Genomic DNA, 27,290 nt, shown 5'->3' with positions numbered 1-27,290 from the left:
AACTACAGTACATAGAAACTCAATTATTTTTGAACACATTATTTTCATCTATCTATCTATTTATTATTATTATTAACCTTTATTTATGAAGCGCTGTAAATTTACACAGTGCTGTACATGCAATCTTTTTAGTTAGACGGTTCCCTGCCCTCGGGCTTACAATCTAAAAAGACTTGAAACAGACGAGAAGGGAGTGGTGGAGGGAAAGGGTAAGAGGTCAGGCAGTTCCCCTACCGCGAGGACGAAGGCCATGGACCAAGGCAGATGGACTGGAGGGAGGGCGGGGACTTCAAAATGGAAGGTAATCATTATCCGGGAGAAATACATACTCACAAGTAGGATAATATACAGATACATAGCATACAGGAAATGGATCGTTAACAGACAAAGAACATCAGATAGTAAGCGACAAGTATGCAATGCCTGGGAAGGTTCTCTGAACAGGATGTGTTTTCAACTCCGTGTTGAAGCGGTTAAGAAGTGATGATCTTGCTTGTGGAGGAAGAAGGTTCCCGGGAGTCTATCTATCTATCTATCTATCTATCTATCTATCTATCATCACACTAAAATATACATTTTTGCACACATTTTAACCTCAAATACACATTTGTTGAGATGAGAATCATATTGTGAAATTCAGAAAAGGCCAAAAAATATTAGATAACTGCATCCTACCCATTCATTTGTCCAAGAAATGTGAATCGGGTTTCCTCACATATACGTGCTGATTGAAGAAGGCCTTTCAGCTTCCCTAGACATTAGGCCTATTTTCAATGGATCTGTCTAATCTTTCTTTAAATGGCATCAACCACCACTTGTGGCAGCTAATTCCTAATTGGTGTACAGAAGTAATATCTTTTATCTGTCTTGAATCCGGTACCAATTAGCGTCAATGGATTATCTCAAGTTCTAGTATTATGAGACAAGAGAGAGAAAAGAAATGTCTAGATCCACTTTCTAGTCCAGTATCATTTGAAGTGTTATACATTTTAGCATGTCCTGCTCAAGTTGCCTTTTTTCCCTAAGCTAAAAGCTTGAACCCTCAGTTTGGAAAAGAGATGTGTGTGTGTGTGTGTGTGTGTGTGTGTGTACCAATACTCTCAGAATCCCCCAGCCAACATTACCATTGACCATGCCTGGTTGGGACATTCTGAAAGTTTTATTCCCCAAAAGTAACTTCTCAAAGCTCTGTCTTAGTCTTGCCTCATATGGAAATTGTCATAAACATGTGCTCATTGGGACTGTCCCTTTTCTCTCATGGTTTCTCTGAGAAAGGAAAGGAAGCATTATATAGTATTCCCTTATAATCAATGATCAAGACATATTACTATAGTGCTTCTACCTATGCGAGTCTATCTTCGAAGAGACTTTGAAGCTGCAGTTGATCCAGAATGCAGGAGCAGGGAAGCTAGTGGGTATGGGGCCATGAAATCAAGTTAATTCGTATCATGCAGCATCTGAAATGGTTGGTATTTGCTTCTTAACACAGTTCCAAGTGATGGCAATTTAAAGTCTTGGGTATTACCTCTTTGAGTACAAACTTGCCCAGATCTTAAGATAAGGCACAGAAGCTCTTTCCCCTGTCCCACCTTCTTGTACCCCCAGTGGAGATATATCTGATGATGACAAGATGGGGCCTACTCAGTGGCGGCACCATCATTATGGAACAGTTTATGGAACAGCATAGTTCACTCCTTCTTTGGCTGTTTTTGGCCATTTGGTCAAGACCATTTTATTTCAGCAGGCTTTTGCCTTGTTAAGCATCTGATTGCCTAAATGTAGACAAGTAGGGAGAATGATGGTCCTGCCTAGTGGGTTTTTGTGGCACTGATATCAGCAGAGGTTTGGTGCTGAGCTTTTGTAAAGTGAAAAAAACAACAACATAGGGCCGGTACAGACAGGCCAAAATAAAGCTGCTTCGGGTCACTTTGGATGTATGCTGTTTCAATGACGCATACACCCTAAGAGGCCAGAAGCTGCACCAAAGCTGCACTCCAGTCCTTAGGACTGGAGAGTAGCTTTGGCATGTGGGATGTTCAATCTGAGCATGTTGAATTTGTATAAGGACTGGTTGCTAAAAATACAGTAAAAATGAATCTTGTTCTTGGTCAGCTACACACTTTGAGATCAGCTATGATGTCAGTGAAAGTAGGGAACAAAAGAATATAACGAGCTTACAGAGAAAAGAAAAAGTGAGATAGAGAAGCAAGAAGAAAAATAAAAGTCAGATTCAAAGTTCATGCAAGAGCTAAGTTGCCACCACACATTGTTTCTCCATGGTTAGATGGAGCATCTTAAATACAGCTTGTGGTTGATAAGTAAGGCCTTGGTTTCTAGTTAATGGACTGAGAGCAAGAAAGAATTTAAGAGGTTTTCCCTGTGAATGTTTAAAACCTCTTCAAACCTCTCAAGGGATAACTCTGAAACAAGAGGGCAGTGAAAACCGACTTCTGAAGGAACATCTGATGCTCAGTGGCCCTGAGAAAGACTTCACAGTACAAAGAGTGAACCAAGAAAAAAAATCTAAAAGCCAAGAGCCTACATTGGAGTTGTGTAGCATAAATCTCCACATGTGCAGTTATGCACTGAGTGTGTTATGCAGCCCTTGAGTTGAATGCAATACTGCACACTGAATGCACAAGTGGATAAATATGTGCAGCCATACATGCCCAAACATTTGCATTTGCATTCACATGCACATCTCCATTTCTACAACATTGAAATGAGTACAGATGTTCCTTAGATATCATGGGCTTTTAGTGTAAAATGTTGTCTAATGCATTATACATTAAGGGAATGGGTTTAGGTACGTTCTGCATCTAAGGAAAGGAGCAGTTGGGAGGGGTGAGAGAATGCAAGGTTGAGAGTGAGTGGTAATTTGAGGAGATTTTAATAAGGTTGGTGAATGAGTTGGGATGACAGTTGATTCATGACAATATCACACTACAATGTTTGCTGTCGTTGTGTGCTTTCAAGTCATTTCCAACTTATGGTAACCCTAAGGCAAAGCTACTATGTTGTTGGGTTTTTTTTGGCATGTTTCTTCAGAGAAGATTTGACATTACATTCCCCTGAGGCTGAGAAAGTGAGACTTGCTCAAGGTCACACTATGGGTTTCCATGGCTGAGCTGGGATTTGAACCCTGGTCTCCAGAGTCATAGTCCAATGCTACTACACCATGCTGGTTCTCTATTATTCTACTTAAACTGTTACGGCTGCCTCCTATAGAATCCTGGGATTTTCAGTTTAGGGAGGCATGTCTAGAATACTCAGCCAGAGAGCTCTTAGGCCTCACTAAACTACAAACCCCAGAATTCTACAGGAGGTTACAGGAGTGGAATAATAGCGCTATAACAATGTACTAGTGAGACGAGTTAGAAAGAAGAAAGGAGTGATGTGAGGATTGGGGTTAAAACAGTCAGGTTTAGGAATTAATGAGTGATCTTTAGAGTGTGAATTAGCTAGGAGTGGAGGATGTGAGAGAATGTGAGCTGTGTTCTAAATGCATTAAATAATCAAGCTATTTTGTTATGTTCAGCTGCTGCTAATAAAGTATTGTTTTTGTATTTATATTTTTTTGGTCTTCAGGAAAGCATGTTTTCAGACATGGTGTCTATGGTGGCAGCAGTGAATTAATGGGGCAGTATCTGCTGCAGATATATAAATTGCATAATATCTTACTCAAGTAACTTGAGGGCATATAGGAGGTCTCCACAGTTGGTGGCTACAGCAGTAGGGCTGGAGAAGGTCCTTACATTGATGGTATAAGAGCGGACAAGGGATAGCGCTCACTCTTGGTGGTAACTGTGAGATTTGTGGAAATCTTCACACTTGGTGGCAGCAGAAGTTTAGGCACAGCCTTGAATGTCCAAATTGCTGCTCTATGCAGGTATAGGACACTAAAATGATTCTAGGGAAAGAATTTAGGGAACTTCAACAGCAGAAGAAAAGCTACAATGTTATAAGGGAATGGTTAGTAAGCCTTTGTGAATGAGGCAAAAATGCTGGATGAAGATGGAGAAGGAGGAGGAGGACAACAATAATAACCATCATTTAAAATCACTTACTTTGATGGGCAATTTTTGTAGTCTAGTCTACCAACTGCATGACATAGTAGTTGAGTAGTTGAGTGTTGGACTATGACTCTGGAGACCGGGGTTTGATTTCCAACTTGGCCATGAAACTCACTGGGGAAATTATCACATGAGATAGGATAAGGAAGGATCGCTCTCCCATCTTTATCCCATCTTTGACTGTTATCCCATGAAAGGCTTTCAGATCGCAGCATTATTGTCCTGCCATTGAAGAGGCATTGCATTAATGCAAACTCCTGTTAATGCAAAATGCCGGGCAATACCACTTCAATGATGGGACTATGACCGGATCTGCTCGATGTCATTTGAAAGTCTTTCATGTGATCATGGTCAATTGCGCTTTCTGGACAGGATAATGTCCGAATCCGCATGACGTCGTATGAAAGTTCTTCCCATGATTGCACAGGAAGAACAGGACAGGGATGGGACAATGAAGGTCCATCCCCTGTGTGATAATCTTCCCAATGACTTTGGGCAAGTCACATGCTCACAGCCTCAGGGGAAGGCAATGGAAAACCTCTTCTCAACAAATCTTACCAAGAAACCCCCATGATAGGTTAGCCTTTAAGTCACCATAGCTTGGAAATGGTTTGAAATCACAAAACAACAAGTACCACCTGCCTTAGGTAAGTTGTGTGCCACTAACTGAGCATCAAGAAGAGAAAGTGACTTGAAATTCCCCTTCTTTTTTTTATGAATGGTTATCTGCTTAGAAGAATGCCTCTACTGCTATTCCTATATTTGACTTTCTGCATTATTTTAGAATCATAGAACCATAGAGTTGGAAGAGACCGCAAGGGCCATCCAGTCCAGCCCCCTGCCATGCAGGAAATCCAAATCAAAGCATTCCCAGCAGACGGCCATCTAGCCTCTGCTTAAAGACCTCCAACGAAGGAGACTCCACTACACTCCAAGGGAGTGTGTTCCACTGTCGAACAGCTCTTACTGTCAGGATGGTTATATGGTTGTATGGTTGTATGGTTAGGCTACATGGAGCACATGAGGAGATTTCATCCTTAAAAACACATGTCCTGGATCAATATTTGAAAATAAACTCAACCCAGTGACAAACATAAGAATCAATGAACTCCATCCCAACATAACAGAAAACTGTTTAGAAATGTTTTGAACTCCATTTTTTTAAAAAACAGAAGCCTCTTTTCCTCTTTTTTTTAAAAATCCATTCTTCCTCTAAACTACCCTTCTCCAATCTAGTGCCCTCTTGATTTTTGGGACTACAACTCCTATCATCCCCAGACAGCATAGCCAACAGTTAAACCCAACAGACCTGTAGACATTGTTATGAAAATTGTTATAGCTTCCTAGGGCAATCAGAGACCCCAGCCCTAAGCCATAGGAGAAAAAGATCTGTGTGGCTGCATCCATCCAAACCTGCAAAGGAAGAAAACGACTTAAAATTCAATAGGCTGGACATCATCTACTATCTCAGAGGCATTCCTATGCTTATAGATTGCCCCATGATACAGTTTAGATGCTGATCATTGTATAATTGCAGGATGCCACAATCTGATCCACCTCCACCACATTTTCCTTCCTGGTGCAATAAAACAGCCTCTAAATATTCCTCTTGTTCTGGGGTGAGAATCTTGTGGCCCACAGACCACATGCCTCCTGCAGGGCCTTTTCTGAAGCCCTGAGGCCCTTCCTGACTCACCAACCCCACTCAACCAAAAGATCTGGAACCAAATGTTTGTTCCTACTCCATTCCAAGCAATAAAAGAAAAGAGAACAGGGTATTCCAGGAACTGTGATTTGTCTTACAACATACCTCAATGCCCTCTGCCCCTTGTTTTTGCAAAATTTCCCCAGAAGCCCCCAAATATTTTTATAAAATCACAAGTGAACTTCTGGATACTTTTACATTTATTGGGGGGGGGGCTGGGGTGGAGGTGAGGTGGCACAGCAGATCCCACAGGTCATGAAATGGTCCCTGGATCCCCAGAGGTTTCCCCAGGAGTAATTTACCTCAGCATACTCTCCAACACTTCACAGAGGAAAACCAGGACAAGTGTAGACAAGCAACATCAGAATGTGGTCAAGATAACAAAAGATATTAATGAAGAAGTATACATAAGCTAGGAGAGGCTGCACCAGTTTGCTTTTGCCTTAGCTTTCAGAGAAGGGAAAGTTTCTGCCCCAGCCTCTCCTCTCCCATGAGTTGCCCTTTAAACTCCATTTGCAGCAATGGAAGTAAGCCAGAGACAAAGGTGGCATGAGAAGAGAGACTCTGGGGCATGTGAAAAATTAGGATGAAAGAAGATTAATTAGGACTGTGAAATTGAGACAATTGGAAGGTATGCTGATATACCTTCAAGAAAGGGATGAGATAGGTCAGCTCCTGGGGACAAATCTGACTCTCCTGGGATTCCATTCTGGCTCTTTGGGATAGTTAATGGCTATTAGAAGCTGCAAGGCAGTTCCACATGGCAGAATCCAGTGCTGGGAAAGTTACTTTTTGGATGACAACTCCCAGAATTCCAAGCCAGCATGGACACTGAATTGTTTGTGGATTCTCTGAGTTGTGGTCCAAAAAACCCAACTCTTCCAAGCCAGCCAGTTCAGTGCCAAGATCACAACAGGACATTTAGAAACTATTATTCTGGAAACACTGATTTAAATAATTCCATTTCATTTTTCATCAAGGGTTGCAAGAACATGCTGAGACAATTGGCAGTTGTTGTGTATAGCAGTAATTAGTTCCACAGGGATCAGACAGAAATATAAACCTCAGACTGGGAGAGTTTGCTGAAATCTGGTGTGATGTAAAAGAGGATTCCTTCCTTGGCTCCTGGCAAGGTGACTCCACGAAAGAAGAGAATAAACAGCATGAAGTAAGGGTAAGTAGCTGAGAAGTACACAACCTAGAGGAGAGAAAGAAAGAGGGAGAGAAACAGAGGCAGAGACAAACAGAGACTGAATGAGGCAGCCAGATCTAGGAAATTGTTTAGTGGAATGGGTTTGCCACCAAAAAGTCTTTCAGAATTCTTCTTTATAAAGATTTTTAAAATTATTTTTATTAAATCCATATCTGTATAAAACACATTCAACTTACATAAATACATTTATGTAATTCTTTATAAACAATTTTGATTATTACTTTTTACACATTCAGTTAGTATGTGAATATTTGATTAATACAGTCATTTCTCTATATTCATGGATCCCTTATCTAGGGAATTAACCTCCTACGGTTTGAAATTAGTCAAATATATATATATAAATTCCAAAAGGCATTTTTGATTTTGCTGTTTATATAAGGGGCACCATTTTATCACACCACTGTATTTAATGGGACTTGAGTATCCACAGATGTTGGTATCCATGGGAGGTCCTGGAACCAAACCCCAGCAAATACTAAGAGCCCACTATTTTTATTTTCAGCATCTTACAACTGAATATTTTCTAGTAAGTAGCAACATCTACGGTAACTTTTTTTTACAGTTATCTGGTAAATGATGTACAATTTCTTCTCATTTGAACATCTCTGGCATTTGCTAGCCTATACAGGATGGTTATTTTCCTCCTATCATAGAGAAGCCCTCAGTATTAGATAGTATTTGACAATACATGACAACTGACATTCACTAGCTGGTCAGCATTGGTAATATTTGATATACAGTAGCAGTCAGTATTTAATATACAGCAATTAGTGGCTGCACTCCTGTATGGTTCAATGTAGCTTAGTAGTTCTTCATGTGGACCTAATACTAGGCTGAGCTTCATACTGTTTCCCCCTGGACTTTATCATACAGCCTTTGAAGCTCCCCTTACAGCCATCCCTTGTGAAGAGCAGAAAGGATCAGAGAAACGTCTGTGTTCCTATATCTAGACGCAAAATGATTACACCAACACTGTCATCCACTAGGGTTGTTTGGAGATCTCAGCACTGTAATAATAATTTTGCATCTTGCTATAGGACATAGCTACATGTTTCTCCATTTTCCTGCTCCCCATGAGGCATGCCAGGAGAGAGGGGCTTCATAAGTTGCATGGTAAGTGGGGGGGCGGGGAGCTTTGGGCACTGTGGAGAAAGGAAGGGCATGCCTAGCCTCAGCAATACCCCCAAAAGGACATGCACAGACATAAGGGAAGCTGACGTGTGTATACCACTATGAGGATGCCAACCAATATGTGAAAACTCTAAAAGGTGGTATACAGCAGCAATCAATATTTGCTAATGTCTGGTATGCAGGTTAGCAGTATTTAGCAGTATCCGGCAGCAGACATATAGCAGCAGTTTGTATTTTATCGTATTAGAAGGCAGATTTTCAAATAAATTTACAAAAAAATGTATTCATGATCTTTTAATCCCAACAGGCAGACTTCAACTTGAAAGAGCAAATTATGTTTTACAAATTTAAATGTTTAGTTTTATATTTTAAGATTTCTCCCCCAATCTGACATTTTGGTCACTGGTACTTCCAGATTTGACCATATAACTCCTGTTTTAAAATCACTCCATTTGCTGCAAATCAGCTTCCGGGCACAATGTAAGGTATTGGTTATTACCTTTAAAGCCCTATATGGCTTGGGCCCGAGTTACTTGCAGGAACGCCTCTCCTGACACAATCTGCCCCGCACTCTCAGAATATCTGGGGAAAATCTACTGGAAATACAATCTACCAGATTGCACACGACTTCCCAAAGAACTTTTACTGCCGCTGCCCCTAAACTGTGGAACAGCCTGCCAGAAGAGATCAGTGTTATCACTACCTTAGACGCCTTTAAGAAGGCAGTGAAGACGGAGCTCTTCCGGCGGGCCTACCCTCCTGAGCTTGATTAGGACATTCCCTTCGAAGAAGACTCTTTGTATATAACCACTGATGTATTTATTGAAACTGGATGTATTTATTGGAACTGTTGGATTTTATGATTGCACTGCATGTTTTTATCAGGTTGTAACTCCGCCTCGATCCGTAGGGAGAGGCGAGGCAATATGAATAAATTTTTATTTTTTTATTATTTATATTTTCAAAATCTCAAAATTTCCACAATTTCAAGGTTTTCAAAATTCATTAAGATCTGTTGAAAGTCACCAATGAAGCATTAAACCAAGCCATAAGGGTTGGTGCTGAACAGTGTCACAACAACAACAACAACAACAACAACAATCTCTTGCCAGTTTTAAAACTTGTGCCATGAAGACCTTAACAGGTTCAGAAGTCACCATTGATTAAAAATCATCATTATGTTCATTTTAGAGGGTGAAATGTGATGATTTTTGTTCTTATTGTGAAAGCTGGAAAAGGCATCAAAAATCAGGTATTACACCACATCAAATGTTGCTTTGCAGTGTTGAAACTCTGCTTATAGGATCTCAGTTCTAGATGAATTTCAACAGACAGAAAAATACACAAATGTTACATGAAAGTAACATAAAGTACCTTTCCAGTCCACTCGACTCCTTTCCAAATGGAAAAATAGACCAGGACCCAGGCTAATGCGAGTGTGCCAGCCAATGGCCAACGAATATTTCCTGGCTCCCCTAGGCCTCCAGAAATTTGGTGCATGTTTCTCCTGCAAGAGAAGGAGCAAGAAATCATATCAATTGAGAACCACCCAGGCTACATTATTCAGCAGGAGATTATTGGTTATTCAATAGGAGGTTGCCAAGAAGTATGAAAAGGAAGAAAAATAAGACGAGGATATATTTATTTCATTTCATTTCCACGCTACCTTTCTCCCAGAAGGGGCCCAAGGTGCTTCACAGATATGTCCAATAAGTGGTCCGAGTGGTCCTAACACATGGCCAAAACAGACCCCCCAAAATATGGCGAGAAGGATACAGATTTGCATATATTTTACATAAGCTGATTCTTATGCATAGATTCAAAATAAATTCAAAGAAGGGGATGGGGAAAATTCTGGATGTCACCAGATCTTTTCCAGCTGAACTCAGGCAGTGACAAGAAACAAGGCTGTGACGTTATCTCAATTTTAACTGCTGTTTTTTCTTTGCTATTGATTTTATCATGGTTTTATCATGTGCTGTTTTTTATTTTTCCCCCTCCTCCCTCTCCCTACCTTTACATCTTTAATGGACTATACATCACCCAAAGAATGCAATGATCTAAAAGTGCAACTCAGCCAAATAAGGGAGAGTGGCCATAGGTACCAGGAAAGCTCTCTTATAAACAAGAGAACAGAAGAGAAAGAGGCATATTTCATTTTCAGATTCCAAACCCAATAATCTCCCAGCCAGCATGGCCAGCCTCTCTGCTCCAAAAACACACTGCAGAAATAATCCAGTTTGAGACTGCTTTAACTGCCCTGGCTCAGTGTTACAGAATCCTGGGGATTGTAGATTATTATGGCACCAGAGCTCTCCAACAGAGAAGGCTAAATGTCTCACAAAACTACACTTCCCAGGATTCACTAGCATTGACGCAGGCCAGTTAAAGCAGTGTCAAACTGGATTATTTCTGGAGTGAGTTTTGGACCAGAGAGGCTGGCCATGCTGGGTGTGAGATTCTTGGGTTTGGAATCTGAAAATGAAATCTTTCTGAACTTTGTCCCAGGGTATCAAATCCTGGTAGGGGAGCTTTGGGGCCCTTTCACATGTCAAAAATATAGTGCTATGAATCCACTTAACTGCCATGGCTCCATTCAATGGAACCCTGGGATTTGCAATTTAGGGAGTCACAGACAGAAGGCTCTAAAGCCCACCAAAATACAAGCCCCAGGAGTCCATAAGATGCAGCCATGGATTTTGAAGCAGGAACACAGCACTATAAAAGTGGACTGCAAAAGTGACACTGCACTGGGATTAACTAATGACATTAGCTCTGTTCAAAAACCAGGCTGGAGGAAAGAAGAAAATACATTCCCCAGACACTGACACTATGTACTCCATAGCACCTAGACATAATTCTTAGTTTCAGAATTTGGATCCTTTTCTAGTTCTCCTGTCTCAAATACTGTGATTACAGGTGTAGTGGCAGGATCTTCCCCTTTACAGAAGGTAAAGGGGAAGATCCTGCCACTACACCCTCTCTGCCTGCCTGCCTGCCTGCCTTCCTCCCTTCCCTTCCCTTCCCTTCCCTTCCCGCCCAGCTCCTGTACTGATGAGATGACCCCGATCATGGCAAAACCTGACTTAGGCTGAAGACGTACTCCCAGAACTCGGTCACAGCGCTGGTCAGGTTGGTGGTGTCATTCAAGGAATAGTTAGAGAAGCATCTGTCTGTATTCCAGGCATTTCCACAATTCTGCCAAGGCAGGTTCTAGGGAAGAAAAGGCATTGACAGTAAAGTTCACCTTGAACTTCTCAGGTAGTTGTTAGTGATACAGGGACTCTGTCATTACCACAGCACTGACCACTCTGTATCAGGGACTCGCACATCTGCAGTTCTGAGGGTCATGTTCAAACAAACTACTATTTTGTAGAGCAGTTCTATGCATGCATCCTCATAGCATCATAGATCTGCAAGTCTCCTCATGAACCACATAGTCCAACCCCCTGCTCAGTGCAGGATCTCCAGGTACAGTAGGTAGCTGAGTAAGTAGCTTTGCAGCCTCTTTTTGAAGACATCCAGAGAAGGAGACCCCATCACCTCTCTAGCCAATTGGTTCTTTCGCCAAACTGCTCTTACTGTTAAAAAGTTCTTTCTAAAGTTCAAACAAAACCTACCCTCCTGTAACTTAAAACTATTAGACCTGGTTCTACCCTCTGGGACACTAGAGAACAGGCCTTTACCCTCCTCCTTCTGACAGCCCTTGAAATATTTTAAAAATGCAGTCACGTCACCCTTCAATCTTCTCTTCACCAAGCTGAACATGTCCTTCTCCTTCAGCCTTTCCTCATATGTTTTCTTCTTCATATCTCTTATCATCCTCTTTCCTCTTCGCTGAACCAGCATGAATTTGTCTATATACTTCTTAAAAAGAGTCCCCCAGACCTGAACACAGTACCCCAGAGGAGGCCAAACTAGTGAAGAATATAGAGGGATTATTACTTCCCTCAACTAGGAAACTATGCTTTTCTTAATGCAGGCTAATAGCCCATTTGCCTTTCTTTGCTTCAGCATCGCATTGCTGGGTCATGGTCAACATTAATCCCAAGATCTTTTTGCAAGCAGTGCTGCTGAGGCATGTGTCCCCCATCCTATACCTATACATTTGTTTTTGTACCCAAATACAAATTTTGTATTTGTCTCTATTGCATTTTATTTGATTAATTTCTGCCCATTTATCTAGTTTATCTAGGTTGTTTTGAATTCTGTCCCTATCTTCTGTTATGTTTTAATTTTATTATTGTTGTTTATTAAGATTGCGTACCTTAGGCAGATTTTTAATCTATTTTGTATACTCACAATGTACAGTGCTGTGCAAATTTATAGTACTTTGTAAATAATGTTTAATAATAATAATAATAATAATTTGTTAACTATCCCTCCCAATTTTTTGTCATTTGCGAACTTGATATGGATTCCCTCTACCCCACTATCCAAGTCATTGATAAAAAATGTTGAAGAGTTATGGCCCTAGGACAGAATCTTGGGATAACTCCGAACTAGGAAGAACTTTCTGATGGTACAAGCTGTTCAACAGTGGAAAACACTGTCTTGGAGTGTGGTGGAGTCTCCTTCTTTGGAGGTTTTTAAATAGAGACTGGATGGCTATCTGTTGGGAATGCTTTGATTGTGTCTTCCTGCATGGCAGGGGGTTGTACTGGATGGCCCTTGGGGGTCTATAACTTTTCACCTTGTTTGGGAAAAATTACAAATCTTTTGCAAAGGAGAAAGTATGCTGAGGAGAGAATACTGAGCAGAAGTACAGGTAGAGATGAAAGGCTTACACAGCACCTCCTTACCAATCATTTGCTTAAGATTTGATTTGCAAATGGTTGTTTTATGGGAAGGGGGATCAGAGGACCAGCCAGAGTTTGAAGAAAGTTACTTTTTTGACTGTAACTTCAAGAACCTTCTGTTGAAAAAGTGCTAATAACCCCCTCTCCCACTTTTCCAAGCTCTGGGACATTCCATCTTGCTTTAGATGACAGTCATGTAAATACGTCTCATTGTACACAGCAATCTTGCTTGATTTTAGAAGGAAGACAGAGTTGAGCTTCATTAGTACTTGAATAGGAGACCACCAGAAGTGAACATCAGGAATCTCCAGGTAGGGCTAGGTATGAATCCAGCCAGAAATTCTGGAAAGCTCCTTCTGTCAGAAGTGACAGAATGACCAAATGAGCCAAGGGCTTTACTCAGTATAAAACAGCTTCCTCTAAGCCTCTGTTCCTAAATAGTTCAGAAACTATAATTAGGATTTGTATAGTGGCTTTTGATATCCATGGGCATAGTTCCTTGTAGAGAGGGTGCCTTTGTGGATCTTCTCCCCAACAAATTAGTGAATTACAATGGTGTAAGTCTGTCTTAAATTATCACAATGCATAGTTTTGGTTACTGTGGAGGTGAGAATTCTGTTCTGATCAAGCAATGACCAAAATCCCCCTGAAACTCCACTTTGTAAGCAGCACAGCCACCCAACACAGCCATTTCTATGTTGCCAAAGACAGAGCAGGTGAATCAGCTATTTTGCTATTTGCTGTTGCTGGATGAGCTATGAGAATGCTATCTGCAATGACATCCCAAGGATCCCTGGAGGTCCCTGCTAATACCTGGCACATTACATCCAGCTAAAAGAAAATAGCTGGAAACATCCCTGCTCATCCTTCTGCTCTCCAGCAACACAGAAATGCCACATTAGGGTGGATAGTGCTGTTTAGAAGGTGGGTGTGTGGTGAGATTAGACAGATTATAAAACATAAGAACAAGAACTGTTAGGAAATCAATGGTGATGTGATGTCTGTAGATAGATGATTATGTTGCATTAATTTTACTATATCATGTCATATATAGGTTTTTTATGTTATGTTATTTGTTTAACTCTTCTATATTTATTTTATAGTTTTTATGTGCTGTGTCTTGATTGAATGATTTATATAGTTGTTAATAGTATAAAAATATAAATAAATATAAATAAAACCAAAGAAGGTGGGCTTGCAGAAGAAGGGTAACATCAGGAGATGGAGCTACTGAAATGTAGCTATACAATAGATTTTTGTCTCCCGATGCAGTAGCTCTACCAAAAAATTTGCAGGCTGCTTAAACACTGTTTCCAGATGGGACTGAACCCAGCTGTATCAGCAACATGGACCTAGAGAAGCAACAGAATAAAGAAAGAAAGAAAGAAAGAAAGAAAGAAAGAAAGAAACTCACAAAGGTCTGAGAAATTCTCATGGAAGGTAAGCTTTTGTTCCTTTGTAAAGCTGAGGTTAATCGAGGGCAAAATCCTAAACGAAAGTTCTGTGCAGGCACCCGCCATAGTCACTACAATGAAATCTCACAACCCAAATGCCTGTGCTGTGTTTTAAGTGACACAACAATAGAAGCTGCAGGTGTTTCAGGTAGCTCTAAGGGACTGTCAACATATGGCTCAGGAGTGGCTAAACAATGGAAACATTTTGGCAAGATGTTTGAGGACACAGCTGAACAAAAAAACACAACCTAACATGGACAGAAGCGGAGTACTTTTCCAGCCTCTCAGCAGCTGTGTGCGTCTAAATGAAATGGATTCCCATGAGTGCAATAGACACAGATGCTTTTGAGTCCATTGATTGCTTTGAGAGAGAGAGATGTCAGAAGGAGCCTTTAGAGTGAGTGATAAGAATGGTTTGACTGTGAAGAAATGTATGGCAAGCAGAAGAGAGCGTTTGAAGCCTGGTGGTTGCTTTTTCCCCCGTTTTGAGAATGAATACAATCAGAATCAATAAAGCTTATACTAACCTGAGAGATTCTTGTTTGAAAGAATAGTCTATGCCATTGACAAAAGGTTGTTCCAAGGGCATTTTTGCCAGGTGATGGGAAAAAGAGATGGTCACCCTGACAGTTAAGAGTTCTTTTGTTACTAGCCATGAAACAGATAGTGGCTGCAGTTGGGAGCAAAATTGAGGGGAACAAGAGAAACTGTAACCAGTGGTAGGATTCCTTGGAGCTTTAAAAATACACTCTTTCCTTGAAAAATGGTTAACTTTCTGCCACCACCCCCATTTCTGTTGCTTGACGGTGAGTTAATCAACAAGGAAAGCCACTTAATCTGAGAATTGTGGGAACTATTTTATTCAAACATTAGTGGTGTCATTTTATGAAGTCCTTCCATGTCTCCATTCTTCTGAAGCTCTACCCACTTCATCCATTCAAACCCCACCTATGATGTCTGAATTGTCAAACCACCAACCCTTCCAAATCAATTACCTTTTAATTAATTTTCTCCAACACATTTTAGCCCCTCTTAAACTGCCCTTTAATTAATTATCCACTCAGATCGCCCCATTTCCATTAATTATTTTAAGTGAACTTGCCCTTCAGATATTCCTCCTATGCTCACATAAATATCTAGAATTGAGACAAAATTCTAAGGGGGGACTGGATTAATTTTCTCATGGTTTTCTTCTCTTCCCTTTCCCATAACTTCTAGAGCAGACAGAGCAAGGTTTTGCCACCCAACAGCAAAGGTGCACACATTTGCAAGGCCACTTTCAAAACATATGGGGTTCCACCTGGCCATTTCCTTTCCACTCCTCCAGCCCAGTCTCCTCCTCTCCAAGAAGGGACAGCAGAAACTCACCACAGTGAAAGAGTTGAAGAGGTAATAGAGGGCCCAGGCAATGATGACAATATAGTAGATATTCAGCCAGAAGGAGAGAACCACTGCAGCCAGGCCCACTCCTAAAAGATAAGAAATACAGCATTGTTGTAAAGTTTGCCCTAAATCAATGGGCAAATCCTCACAAATTTGGGTGTATATAACCATCAGTGGTCACTGGTCATGGCTCTTCAGTGTCAGTCAGGTGTTGAATCTGCTTTTGGATTTAGTTGGAATATCAAATTATCAATCTCAACTGCTGAAAATATTTGGGGAATCACATTCAGGACCCAGGAGAACCGCTTTAAATTTCAGCCTAAAACTTGGAGCAGATTAACTGACTCACTGACCTGAAAGCCCCCAGATATTGTCATGAAATTCATTACCCAAATCTCCCAGCCACCATCGCCACTGGTTATGTTGGTCGGGACATTATCAGAGTTATAGTCCAAAAGGTAACCTCTCCAAGGTGTGGGTGCTGGCAAAGAGAGTAGTGTGAGGCAGTGACTTGGAAGACTGGCATTGATTTGATGAAGACTGGCATTGATTTGATGATGTTAAGAATTTATTATCAAAGCCTGCATCTACACTGTAGAATTAATGCAGTTTGACACCATTTTGCTATGGCTCGGTGCTATGGAATTCTGTGATTTTTTGTTCAGTGAGTTATTTAGCCTTCTCTATCAGAGAGATCTGGTGCCACAACAAACTACGAATTCCAGTATACCATAGGATGGAGTCATGACAGTTATAGTGGTGTCAGACTACATTAATTCTGCACTGTGACAGCAGCCAAGGTGGTAGGTTAAAACAACTATCTACTGGAAGAGTTGTTTTTTATTCCATGTATGTTCCTTTTATTCCATTTATGTTCTTTTCAGGAAAACAGTATAGAAGAAAATCTCTAAGCATCTTGTTTAGTCCACTAAAATTAAAGTGTGTGCATGAAATGGAGCATGGCAGCTTTTAGATAAATGCCAGTGCATTTTGCATTATGCATTTCTACTCTTACATGAATGTTTTAAAACAAAAAGAGCATTGCCAGGAAATACACAGGTCAAAGAAAAATAAGATAATTAAACCTTGAGTTTGACAAATGAATATCCAATATTATTGTCACAATGTTTTAAGATATAGGTACCTTATGCCACAATACTAAATTTTAAAATGCATAAAATTCTGGTTTCAGGAAAGAAAGAAAGAAAGAAAGAAAGAAAGAAAGAAAGCTGTAGAATCTGGTCTTCATTCTAAGCTGCTTTCACTCCCATGTCTAGCAACAGAATTGGCCAGTTATGTTTTCAAATACCTTTACACAAACGTATCTCAATAGGAATCAAACCAACAAAGTAGAACCTGAATGTCAACCTGTCCCTATGCCAAGTTGATGGGAACTGCATTATCACACATTCCCCATGCCTGATCTTGGTTCTATTTATTTTTTGCAATACACACACACACTTGCGCTTTCTCTCTCTCACTGTACCTTTAAACATGGGTGCTAGTTTCCACACTCCAAGTCCACCAACTGAAGTGTATTGTCCAAGAGCTGTCTCCAGCAGGAAAAGTGGAATCCCAGCAAACACCAGTGTCAGAAAATAAGGAATTAGGAAGGCACCTGGAACAGAAGAAGACAGCATCTCAGTACCTCCTCTTTTTAAAGTTAGGTTTTAAATGTTGGACTAGGTCACTGGAAGACCAGAGTTTAAATTCCCAGTCATCCATGGAATCCCACTGGGTGATGTTTGTCAAGTCATGCTGTCTCGATTTCAGAGAAAAGCAATGGCAAACCTGCTCTGAATAAAAATTCCGAAGAAAACCTCATGAAAAGGTTGCCGTGAATCAGAGACAATTTGAAGCCACATACTGTAACAACAACAAGTCTGCATTCAAAACCCACAAGAAATTCATAGAAATGCTCTTTTTTCAATTATTTATACTACTAGGAATTATTATTGGTTATTATTAACATCATTTGTTGACCTAATAACACTCCTTTCGTAACATATACATCAAGATATTTACTGACCATATATACCTACTTTGTCTTTTATTTCATAATACATTTTGGCCAGAGATGATATCAAATCTTCGTGCAAGGAGAGAGTTAATTTAAACCAAAAAAAAGGGTCTGTCATTTTTTCTTTCGGTCTTTGATATTAATAGAAATGGTTCAAAGAGTTCAACATATAATCACAGACAGAGGCTGTTCATAGCTGGGAAGTATCTGACAGGACTGTAAATGTAATGAAATCTTCCTGCAAGACAAATACTCTGTTATTAACTGCAGTCCTGAGCTCATCCATGGAGACTCACTTTTACTGTTCTGCACCTCTCTCCATTTCTCATCAACTGTACATGTAATAACAACAAAGTGACTTGGGAGCACCTTGAAGATTAATAACTTTTTATTTGGTATAAGGTTTCATGGACTGGCATTTGAAGAGATGGGTTGCAATCCGTGAAACCTTATGGCCAATAAAACTTGTTAATCTTTAAGGTGCCATGTGACTCTGTAGTTTTTGCAACAACTAACTCTTTTTTATGTATTGTAAAATGTAACTAACATTTTTACATGTAATGGAGGCACAGTTGCAGAGAATGAAGACGGTGCTTCTCTTTCCAATATTTGGAGATCTAATTAGAGGGAGAAGACATGCATTTCCCTTTGGGAAAACTTGAATGAGGTTCTCACTTACGTATTGTATACAGTACATCTCACAGTTCTACCCACAGGCCAAGGTTCAGTATTCTACTTCCTTGGGCAGCTGGCACGGACCCAACACTATGGGCAGGTCCATTTGCAACGTTGATGGCAAGCCCCTCAGATCTAGAACTGACCATACTGCCCTGCAAATGCCAGTGTGAGGTGACCTGGGGACTGAGTTTGGGCAAGGGTTTTGTTTGTTTGTTTGTTTGGATTACAAATCTGAGAATCCCCAATATAATAGTGCAAGTGTGGCTAAATATCTGGAATATCCATGCTCTGCCACCGATTTAATGTCCTATAATGCCCCAAAGTTGATGTATAATGCCTAAATCAGAGGTTTTGGGAGAAATTTACAGGGAAGCTGTAAATGAGCACAGTGCCACCGGAAATGTTATGTCCACCAGGGCCACCAAGATATGAGGTGGTTCTACCAGAAGGCACTTACTGGAATCTGTTAAGGACTTCAGCTTTCGAGGTGTACTTATGTCTGTGAGAATTAGAACTGGACAGTTTTGTAATATCCACATCCAGTTAGGGGCTGCTGTTACATTACAATGTAGAAGATCCAGGAAAGTTACCATTGCACAATGAGACCCAGTGTACATTGGGACTGATACATAACAGGACCCAATACACAATCGGGCATTCTTGCCAGTGTCCCAGTATTCATCTTTTGCTTGCAGAATTCTTTAGTGCCTCTGCTATGTACATAAGTGAGTGTAAAGTTGCATAACGCAGAAGAGAATTCTGGCCACTTTTCCAAGGTTTCCTCACATCTATATTCCACTTGCATGGAAGCTGGAAAATATTTTTTTCCTTCATATGAAATTCTAGAACAGTGGTTTTCAATACGTAGTCATCATGAAATTTATTCAAGTAGAACTTCCTATCATCCTTAATTATTGGCCATGCTATCTGAGACTAATGGAATCTGGATTCAAACAAGATCTGGACAGCCATAGGTTCCCTACCTCTGCCTTACAGGAACAGAAAGAAGATGTATACTTATGTGTTGTTATTGTTATATGTTATCAAGGCAAGTTGATTTGTGGTGATCCTTTGAATAAGAGATCTCCAAGAGCCCTGGTCATCAATGGGCTCATTCTGTCTTGTAAGTCAGGACCATGGCTTCCTTGTCTGAATCAAAGCAACTGTAATGTAGTCTTCCACTTTGCTGAGAATTATCAGCTTTCCCAATGAGCAATACTCACGCATACCAACTTTTCATATTACATGAGAATGCACACACTTACCCAGCCTTTCCTTCCAAAGGAAATTCAGTCCAATACCCCCTGTTGTTTGGCCTTGCTAAGCTAGCCACTTTTATTTTGTTTTATTACTATTTTCACAACATAACCAATTCTCTTAGTATCGAATGAAATCTCTCTCTCTCTCTCTCTCTCTCTCTATATATATATATATATATATATATATATATATTACATTTACAAATTACATATTGAAAATTACATTTCAATAAAATAAAGTTGAAAAGGAAAAAAAAGGGGGGGGAGGAAAAAGAGGAAATGCTGTACTCTTCTCCATTCTTTCATTTGAAATGACAGGCATCTATTTATTCCTAAAGATACTTTAATTTCTTCTTTCTTTTCACTCTTCTTTTATCATCTTTCTCTTTCCCCTTTTCTCTTCCCTCATTTGACATATGCCTATAGTATAAATTCCTGACTTCCTATCTAAATGGTGATCCCTGTCTTGCTAGTTTTAAAGGCAAGAGGAGCCCATGAGAGAGAAAAATATGGCAACTACTACTACTACTACACACAGAGACCCTTTAACTGTTGTGCAATAGCTATGTCGTAAATGCAAAGATTACCAAAAAAGTTTGTGGAAACTCCTCTCTTTCTAAGGAACAAGGATAAGGATAAGTCTGAGAGGTTGTTTTTTCAAAGTTATTATGCACATCTTGCTGGAAGAGATTAGATTTTACAACTCCAGAAATTCGTCCCATTTTTATGCTTTTATGTTCCTATCCTGATTGGTAGAGATGGGGGACTCTGGGTGTTTAGCATAACAAAGATACCAATCTGAGCTGCCCTTTGGAAGCACTGAGGTAAAAAAAAAATGAGATCGGCAAGCCATTAATGCAAACAGTGACACAAATAATGATGGCTAATTAATACCACCACAACTGCCTGCCAGGCAGGGCCCACTTACTGAGGAGAATATTTAAAAGGTAGAAAGAAAAGAAAAGTCATCACATTATTTTTCTATATCCCATGAACTACTGGGCAAACTGAGATCAGTTCTCAGAAACTTTTCACCCTTTGTAAAGTTTTGCCATGTTGAGACCTTGAGCTGCCTATTCACTCAACAGGATGGCCTGGTATTCTACTTTACAGATGGCTGGCCTCTACTTGTACTTTCTTTGAGGGAATCTTCTCTTTGAAGGACTGCCCTGCCCAAGTCTGATTTAAAGATAAAGGACTATCCAATGGTTGATCAGAGGCCTTGAAGTTGTCTATCAGAAACTTACTCAACAGACTGGACAAGCACACAGGTCACCGAATCACAAATCCCCATGATGGTGAGCTGTGTGGTATTTCCCCCCTCTCAACACACATTGTAGCAATTAATTCTATGTTTTTATCTATTCGTATTAATTAGAATGTGCATATGTTATGCAAATCTCTGTCCTCTGTTTCATGATGCCTTTCTTCATTCCCAGTGATGTGTAAATGGCCACCCTAGGAGGTAGATCCACTGAGAGATATCTGGGTGAATTACAGCACATTGGCAAGGATTTTGGATTCTTAATCATTTCATGATAGCAACAAATTCCCACCTCCCCAAATCACGGTGCTGTAGGGAAGAAATCTGAGAGTGGGAAGGAATGGATTTTGATGTGAAAGAGTTGAGAGTAAAGCTCTGGAAACAAATTCATTGGCTGAAATGCCTTCAGATGTGACCTGTTCCTAAATTCTAAATGAATGCCTTTCCATCTTTCCAAGCCACTGTTTTGAACAACTGCAGCTGGTAGATCTCATGATACAAGCAAAAAACAAAAAGAGAACCTACAAGTTTGAAGTCCAACAATTCCTGTGTTAACTAGAAACCAATGATTCAGTATCTTTGTACAAAATGCCCTCTTTCTTTCAATGTGAAGACTCTCCTGTTATCTGAGCATCTGTATCTCCCTCCCGAACTGGTTGATAAATGTCATCATGTTGTTTTCCTTTCTTGCCTCATTCAAATCACTCCTTTCCTATAATCCTTTGGCACTGAGTAACCATGCCTTATTTATCTTAGACTACAACCTAGTTCTCTTTCACATTAAACAATTATATAACTATGATACCATTTTAATTGCTGTGACTCTATCCTAGGAAATCTTGAGACTTGTAGGTATCTAGAACCCTCAACCAGAGAGCACTAGTGCCTCACCAAATTACAAAATTTAACACCTGAGAAAATTTGTAAAATATATGGAAATTCCAGCAATAAATGCTGGAAATGTGTAAAAAAGAAAGGAACACTATACCCCATGTGGTGGAAGTGTAAAAAAGCTACAAAATATTGGATGATAATTCATAGAATAATTAACAAGATATTGAATGTCAAACTAGATAACAAGCCGGAAATATTTTTGTTAAATATGACTGATGTTTCTTTGGGAAAAAATATGGTTGTATTTTGTTTTATATGATGGTGCAGTGGTTAAATGCCTGTACTGCAGCCACTCACTCAAAACTACAAGGTTGCAAGTTCAAGACAAGCAAAAGGGCTCAAGCTCGACTCAGGCTTGCATCCTTCAAGGTCGCTAAAATGAGTAGCCAGATTGTTGGGGGCAAATTAGCTTACAGTTGTAAACCGCTTAGACACTGCTTAAGTGATATGAAGCGGTATATAAATGAAGCTTGTTTGATTTCATCGGCTAGAATTGTTTATGCGAAGTGTTGGAAAAGTAAGAGAGTCCCTTGCACAGAGGAATGGCTTTTAAAGCTATATGAAGTGTTAGAGTTAGATAAGCTAACCAGAAAATGGAGAGATGAGAAATCAGATAAATTCTTAGAAGTCTGGAATAAAGTGATCGCATACTTAGAAAATGAATGGGGCAATTTGACTACAAAATGATAAAGATTTGATTACTTAGAATAAAAACTGAATATGATGGAGAATTAGTTTAAACAAAGGTAGTTTACACAAGAGATATTGTGTTAAATGATGAGAAGACTCCCTTTGGGGATACAGTGGTAAAATTATAAATTAATTAATATTGTATAAATTGATGTCAGACCTACAGTATCAGTGAAATGGCGAGTCTTGCTAGAAATATCATAATGTAACTATTTATATATAATTTGTTTGGATTTACAGTAAGGAGCTATTAACTTTTGTGTGTTTGTTTTCAATACAACATGACAATATAGTATATTAATAAGACACAAAAAATGGATTACTGAAGTTACAGGAAGTTCTGTTTTGAATACATGTCACCAATGTCTAAGGTCATATGAATCAGACTACTGATAACTCTAGTAACATATACGAATATGTATTCGATATAACTGTGTGTTATTTTATTTGATGCATATGTATACTTTGTACGTTTATATGTTTCATTCCCAATGTTTCCCATTCCTATTTGTTTTCCTGATTTGTATGTTGCTATTTTAAAACAAGAAAATCTAAAAAAAAAAGAAGCTCAGCAAAAAAAGAAAAGTGGACAAGCCTAAACTATTTAAGATTCTGGTGAAATTTATTTAACCAGCAAAATTGGTTGTAGTTTGCTACATTGGACTCCTGCTTATGTCTTACAAATTCCTTTACCTGTGGAAATGTAACAACTGGTGGCATTTTTATGTCTGTTAACTGACATATTCCATTTACGGTTGTGTAGGCAATGTTCCATAAGGGTAGCCATTTCATATGAGTGTATTGCTTACCCCGACTAGAGTGGAGCAATTGAATCAGTTGGATTTGCCTACATGTTGACTCACCATTCAACAATTGGTTCTATGGCTCTGTTCTAGTTGGGACTAATCCACAGGATTCCAGTCATACAGGTCCAAAGCAGTGCAGAAATAATCCAGTTTGAAACTGTTTTATCTGTGCTGGCTCAGTGCTAGGGAATCCTGGGAACTTAGTTTATTGTGTTATCAGAGCTCTCTGATAGAGAAGGCTAAATGTCTCCAAAACTACAGTTCTCAGAATTCCCTAACATTGAGCCAAAGCAGTTAAAGCAGTCTCGAATTGGATTATTTCTGCAGTGTGATTTGGACCAGCTGCACATTCTTAGGTGGTTATAACCCTATCTCAATGGTTTCAGTATATTATTTTATTCAACAGGATTACAGAAACAGCTGCTGTGCATTTCCAATTGCACGATGGGACAATTAGCCAATACAGAATGTAATGTAATGTAGCACAACCACCAAGTAACTATATGAGTGTCCTTGTTGTGGTATGACTTCAAATTGTATTCGACTTATGGTGACCCTAAGGCTAACTTTTCCTAGGGTTTTCTTGGCACGTTTGTGTTTGCCATTGCCTTCCTCTGAGGCTGAGAGAGTGTGACTTGCTCATGGCCACACAATGGGTTTCTATGGTCTCCAACACTCAAACTATTACACCATACTGACCAGCATGATGTGGAATTTGGGGCATTGTCTATAGTTAAAACACTTTGGGGCTCACAGGATCTAGGCCCTAGTATTTTATTATTTTACTTGTCTTCTAAATATTGATCATTTTAGCAGATATTTTGTCTACTCACCAAGACAAACACCTTAAAATGGTTTTGATTAGCTTCTTCATACAGTAACAAGGAAATCCATGATTGCTGAACTTTTTCCTTCTGAGCAATCATGAAAGTCAAGAAGTGCTCTCTAGGTTGGAGGCTGATAACCCTAAGTGAAACTGATTTGATAACAGATGGAGAGCCAGTGATATAATTAAAGGAAATTGGGGAATGTGATGAAGAAAAATTAGAAGCATCAGAGCCTCGGCCTGAAAAGATGGGCTCGCTCCCTAAGAATATCAACAATCTCACTTGACCTTTTCAATAAGGGTGGCTGGATTGCAGTTTGGCAGTATTTTCTGTCTCACTGAAGGATGTACACTCATGTATACTTAGAGTTTCTGTAAAGCAAGAGGACAGCTTGTAGGCCTCCTAATGCTGTTGGATTACAATATTTCTCACCACTAGCTTGAGTGGCTAGAGCTGACAGCTATAGTCTGGGGAAAATGCTGGAGAAACGCATATTACCCACCCTATTCTGACTAAAGTCAAGTCACCAGCTACAGGTTTTGCTGGACAGAGATAAGAGCAGTCTTTGCACCAGTAACCTCTCAACTAGACTACTATAATGTTTTCTAAGTGAGGCTAACCTTGAAGAAGACTTGGAGATTTCACATAATTCAAAATGCAGTAACTTGACTGCTGACTGGAATATGACAGCATGCAATGCCAGTCTTAAAGGAATTGTACTGGCCGTCAATTTGTTTCTGGTCTGAATTCAAGGTCCATGTGATGACATTTAAAGGCCTAAACAGCTTGGGACCTTTTAAAGATATATTTTATAATTTACAAGAAATCACAATAGAGCAGAGAAAGATAAGACATAAGCAAAATACTAAGGAGCAATGCATGATGGTGTCTAACAGCCGTACAAACGCAAGTCATTGTTATTAGACTTCCATAAGAACTCTTTGCCAGGGATTAAAATGCTGGTGTGGTGGTTTTGGCTGACAAGAATACAGTAACTGTTAATAGACTCTAGAAAGGGATGCCATTTCTCTTCAAAAGAAGTATAGTAGATGACATTTATCCTGCCTGACAATTTATTTTATTTTATTTTATTTATGTTATTTATGTTATGTAATTTATCCTGTTCAACAGCTTGATACTTGAGGGAGCACCTGTCTCATATGTGCCTGCCTGAGGATTAAGATCTGCTGGTGGAGGGGCGTCATCTGTATCCCACTAGTGAAGTCAGTTTACTGTGTCAGGGCATGAGAGAGGGCCTTCCCAGCCATGGCACCTCTACTGTGGAATACTCTTCCTCTAAAGATCCAACTGGCACCCAAATTCATGGCATTTTGGTGCTATGTGAAAACCTGGCTGTTCAGAAAATACTTCTTCTTTTTTAATAAATCTATTTTTAACTCATATTGTCTGAAACGTTTTTAGTTTACTTACAGATATAGGATGTGGGACACCTGGAAGAACGAGACTACCTGTGAAATGGATCTAGGAGTCCAAGTAGACTACAAGTTGAACATAAGTCAACAGTGCAATGCGGCAGCATAAAAGGCCAATGCAATTTCAGGTTGCATCAACAGCAGTATAGTGTCTAGATCAAGGGAAGTAATTCTGCTTTGGTCAGGCCCCACTTGGAATACTGTGTCCAGTTCTGGGCACCACAATTCAAAAAGGATGTTGAGAAACTGGAACGTGTCCAAAGGAGGGCGACTAAAATGGTGAAGGATCTGGAAACCTATGAGAAACGATTTAGGGAGCTGGGGATGTTTAGCCCGGAGAAGAGAAGGTTAAGAGGTGATATGATAGCCCTGTTTAAATACTTGAAGGGATGTCATATTGAGGAGGGAGCAAGCTTGTTTTCTGCTGCTCCAGAGACTAGGACCCGGGGCAATGGATGCAAGCTCCAGGAAAAGAGATTCCACCTCAACATTAGGAGGAACTTCCTGACAGTAAGGGCTGTTTGACAGTGGAACAAAGTCCCCCAGAGTGTAGTGGAGTCTCCCTCCTTGGAGGTCTTTAAGCAGAGGCTGGATGGCCATCTGTCAGGGATGCTTTGCTTGTGAGTTCCTGCATGGCAGGGGGTTGGACTGGATGGCTTTTGCAGTCTCTTCCAACTCTATGATTCTATGATTCTATAAATTATTTTACTGCTCTTAATCTGTTTTCCCGAAGATCTCTTGCTATAGGTCCTAGAGCAGATTAAGCCAGAAATCTCCAGGTACAAGATGACAAAAACTGAGGCTGTCATACTTTGGACACAAGAATTGTAAAAGGTTAAAAGAACATTGAGGAAGACTAAGATAGTTAATATTGACAGAAAAACAGTCGGGAATAGAAGGGATGAAAGAACTGAAAAAAGGATAAGGAAAAAATTGTTTGAGGGAATCAAGAAGGAAGATTAAGGGGGATGAGTAAAGGATACAAAGGACATAAAGATTTAAAGATAGACAAGTTAGATATTTGTAATTATGGTAAAGGAAGGGAAAGAAGGAGGTTTTTTTCTATATATATATATATATATATATATATATATTATGGTAAAAACAATGATTAAACTGTTAAAGATACAGGGAAAGAAGAAGGAGGGTGGAAAGAAGAAAAGAATTGGAAGAAATGAAAGAAGACATAAGAAAACAAAGAAGAAAATAGTTTACAGAAAAGAAGGCATGAAATAGGAAATGACTATGTATTAGAATATATTAGGAATACTGATATGATATATGAAAATGAAAATTTAAATACTGATGGAAAAGATAGCTAATAAAAATAAAAAAATACTTTTGACACATCACGAGAAGGCAAGACTCACTGGAAAAAAACAATAATGCTAGGAAACGTGAAGGGAATCAGAAAGAGAGGAAGGCCACATGCTAGATGGATGGACTCTATTAAGGAGGTCATGGGTATGAATTTACAAGAACTAAGCAGAGAAGTGGAGGACTGAGGTTCTTGGATATTTCTAATCCACAGGGTCGCCATGGGTTGAAACTTGAGGGTGGCTAACAACAACAACAACAACAACAACAACAAATATTTTAATAAATAAATGAAAAAAATCCATTAATGTTTGTGGCCTTATGTTGTATGTTTCCAGATA

The 27,290-nt window shown here is 39.6% G+C and overlaps 1 protein-coding gene across 2 annotated transcripts in view; it reads right to left on the bottom strand.

Annotated features, from left to right (window-relative positions):
• Nucleotides 1-27,290, bottom strand: part of LOC121930358 (sodium- and chloride-dependent GABA transporter 1-like) — a 75,602-nt gene that overhangs the window by 27,082 nt on the left and 21,230 nt on the right. The window contains exons 3-8 of one of the 2 annotated variants that reach the window (XM_042466574.1): nt 17,248-17,379; nt 15,747-15,847; nt 11,229-11,338; nt 9,500-9,632; nt 6,842-6,976; nt 5,383-5,486 (exon numbers count right to left, since the gene is read on the bottom strand). In XM_042466574.1, coding sequence (XP_042322508.1) covers nt 5,383-5,486; nt 6,842-6,976; nt 9,500-9,632; nt 11,229-11,338; nt 15,747-15,847; nt 17,248-17,379 — 715 coding nt within the window. The remainder of the gene's footprint in view (nt 1-5,382; nt 5,487-6,841; nt 6,977-9,499; nt 9,633-11,228; nt 11,339-15,746; nt 15,848-17,247; nt 17,380-27,290) is intronic. The other variant, XM_042466575.1, reaches the window with a different exon arrangement.

This window comes from Sceloporus undulatus, chromosome 5 (assembly GCF_019175285.1).
Source record: "Sceloporus undulatus isolate JIND9_A2432 ecotype Alabama chromosome 5, SceUnd_v1.1, whole genome shotgun sequence".
Classification (NCBI taxonomy): domain Eukaryota; kingdom Metazoa; phylum Chordata; class Lepidosauria; order Squamata; family Phrynosomatidae; genus Sceloporus; species Sceloporus undulatus.
This window is presented reverse-complemented; position numbering and strand designations above follow the sequence as displayed.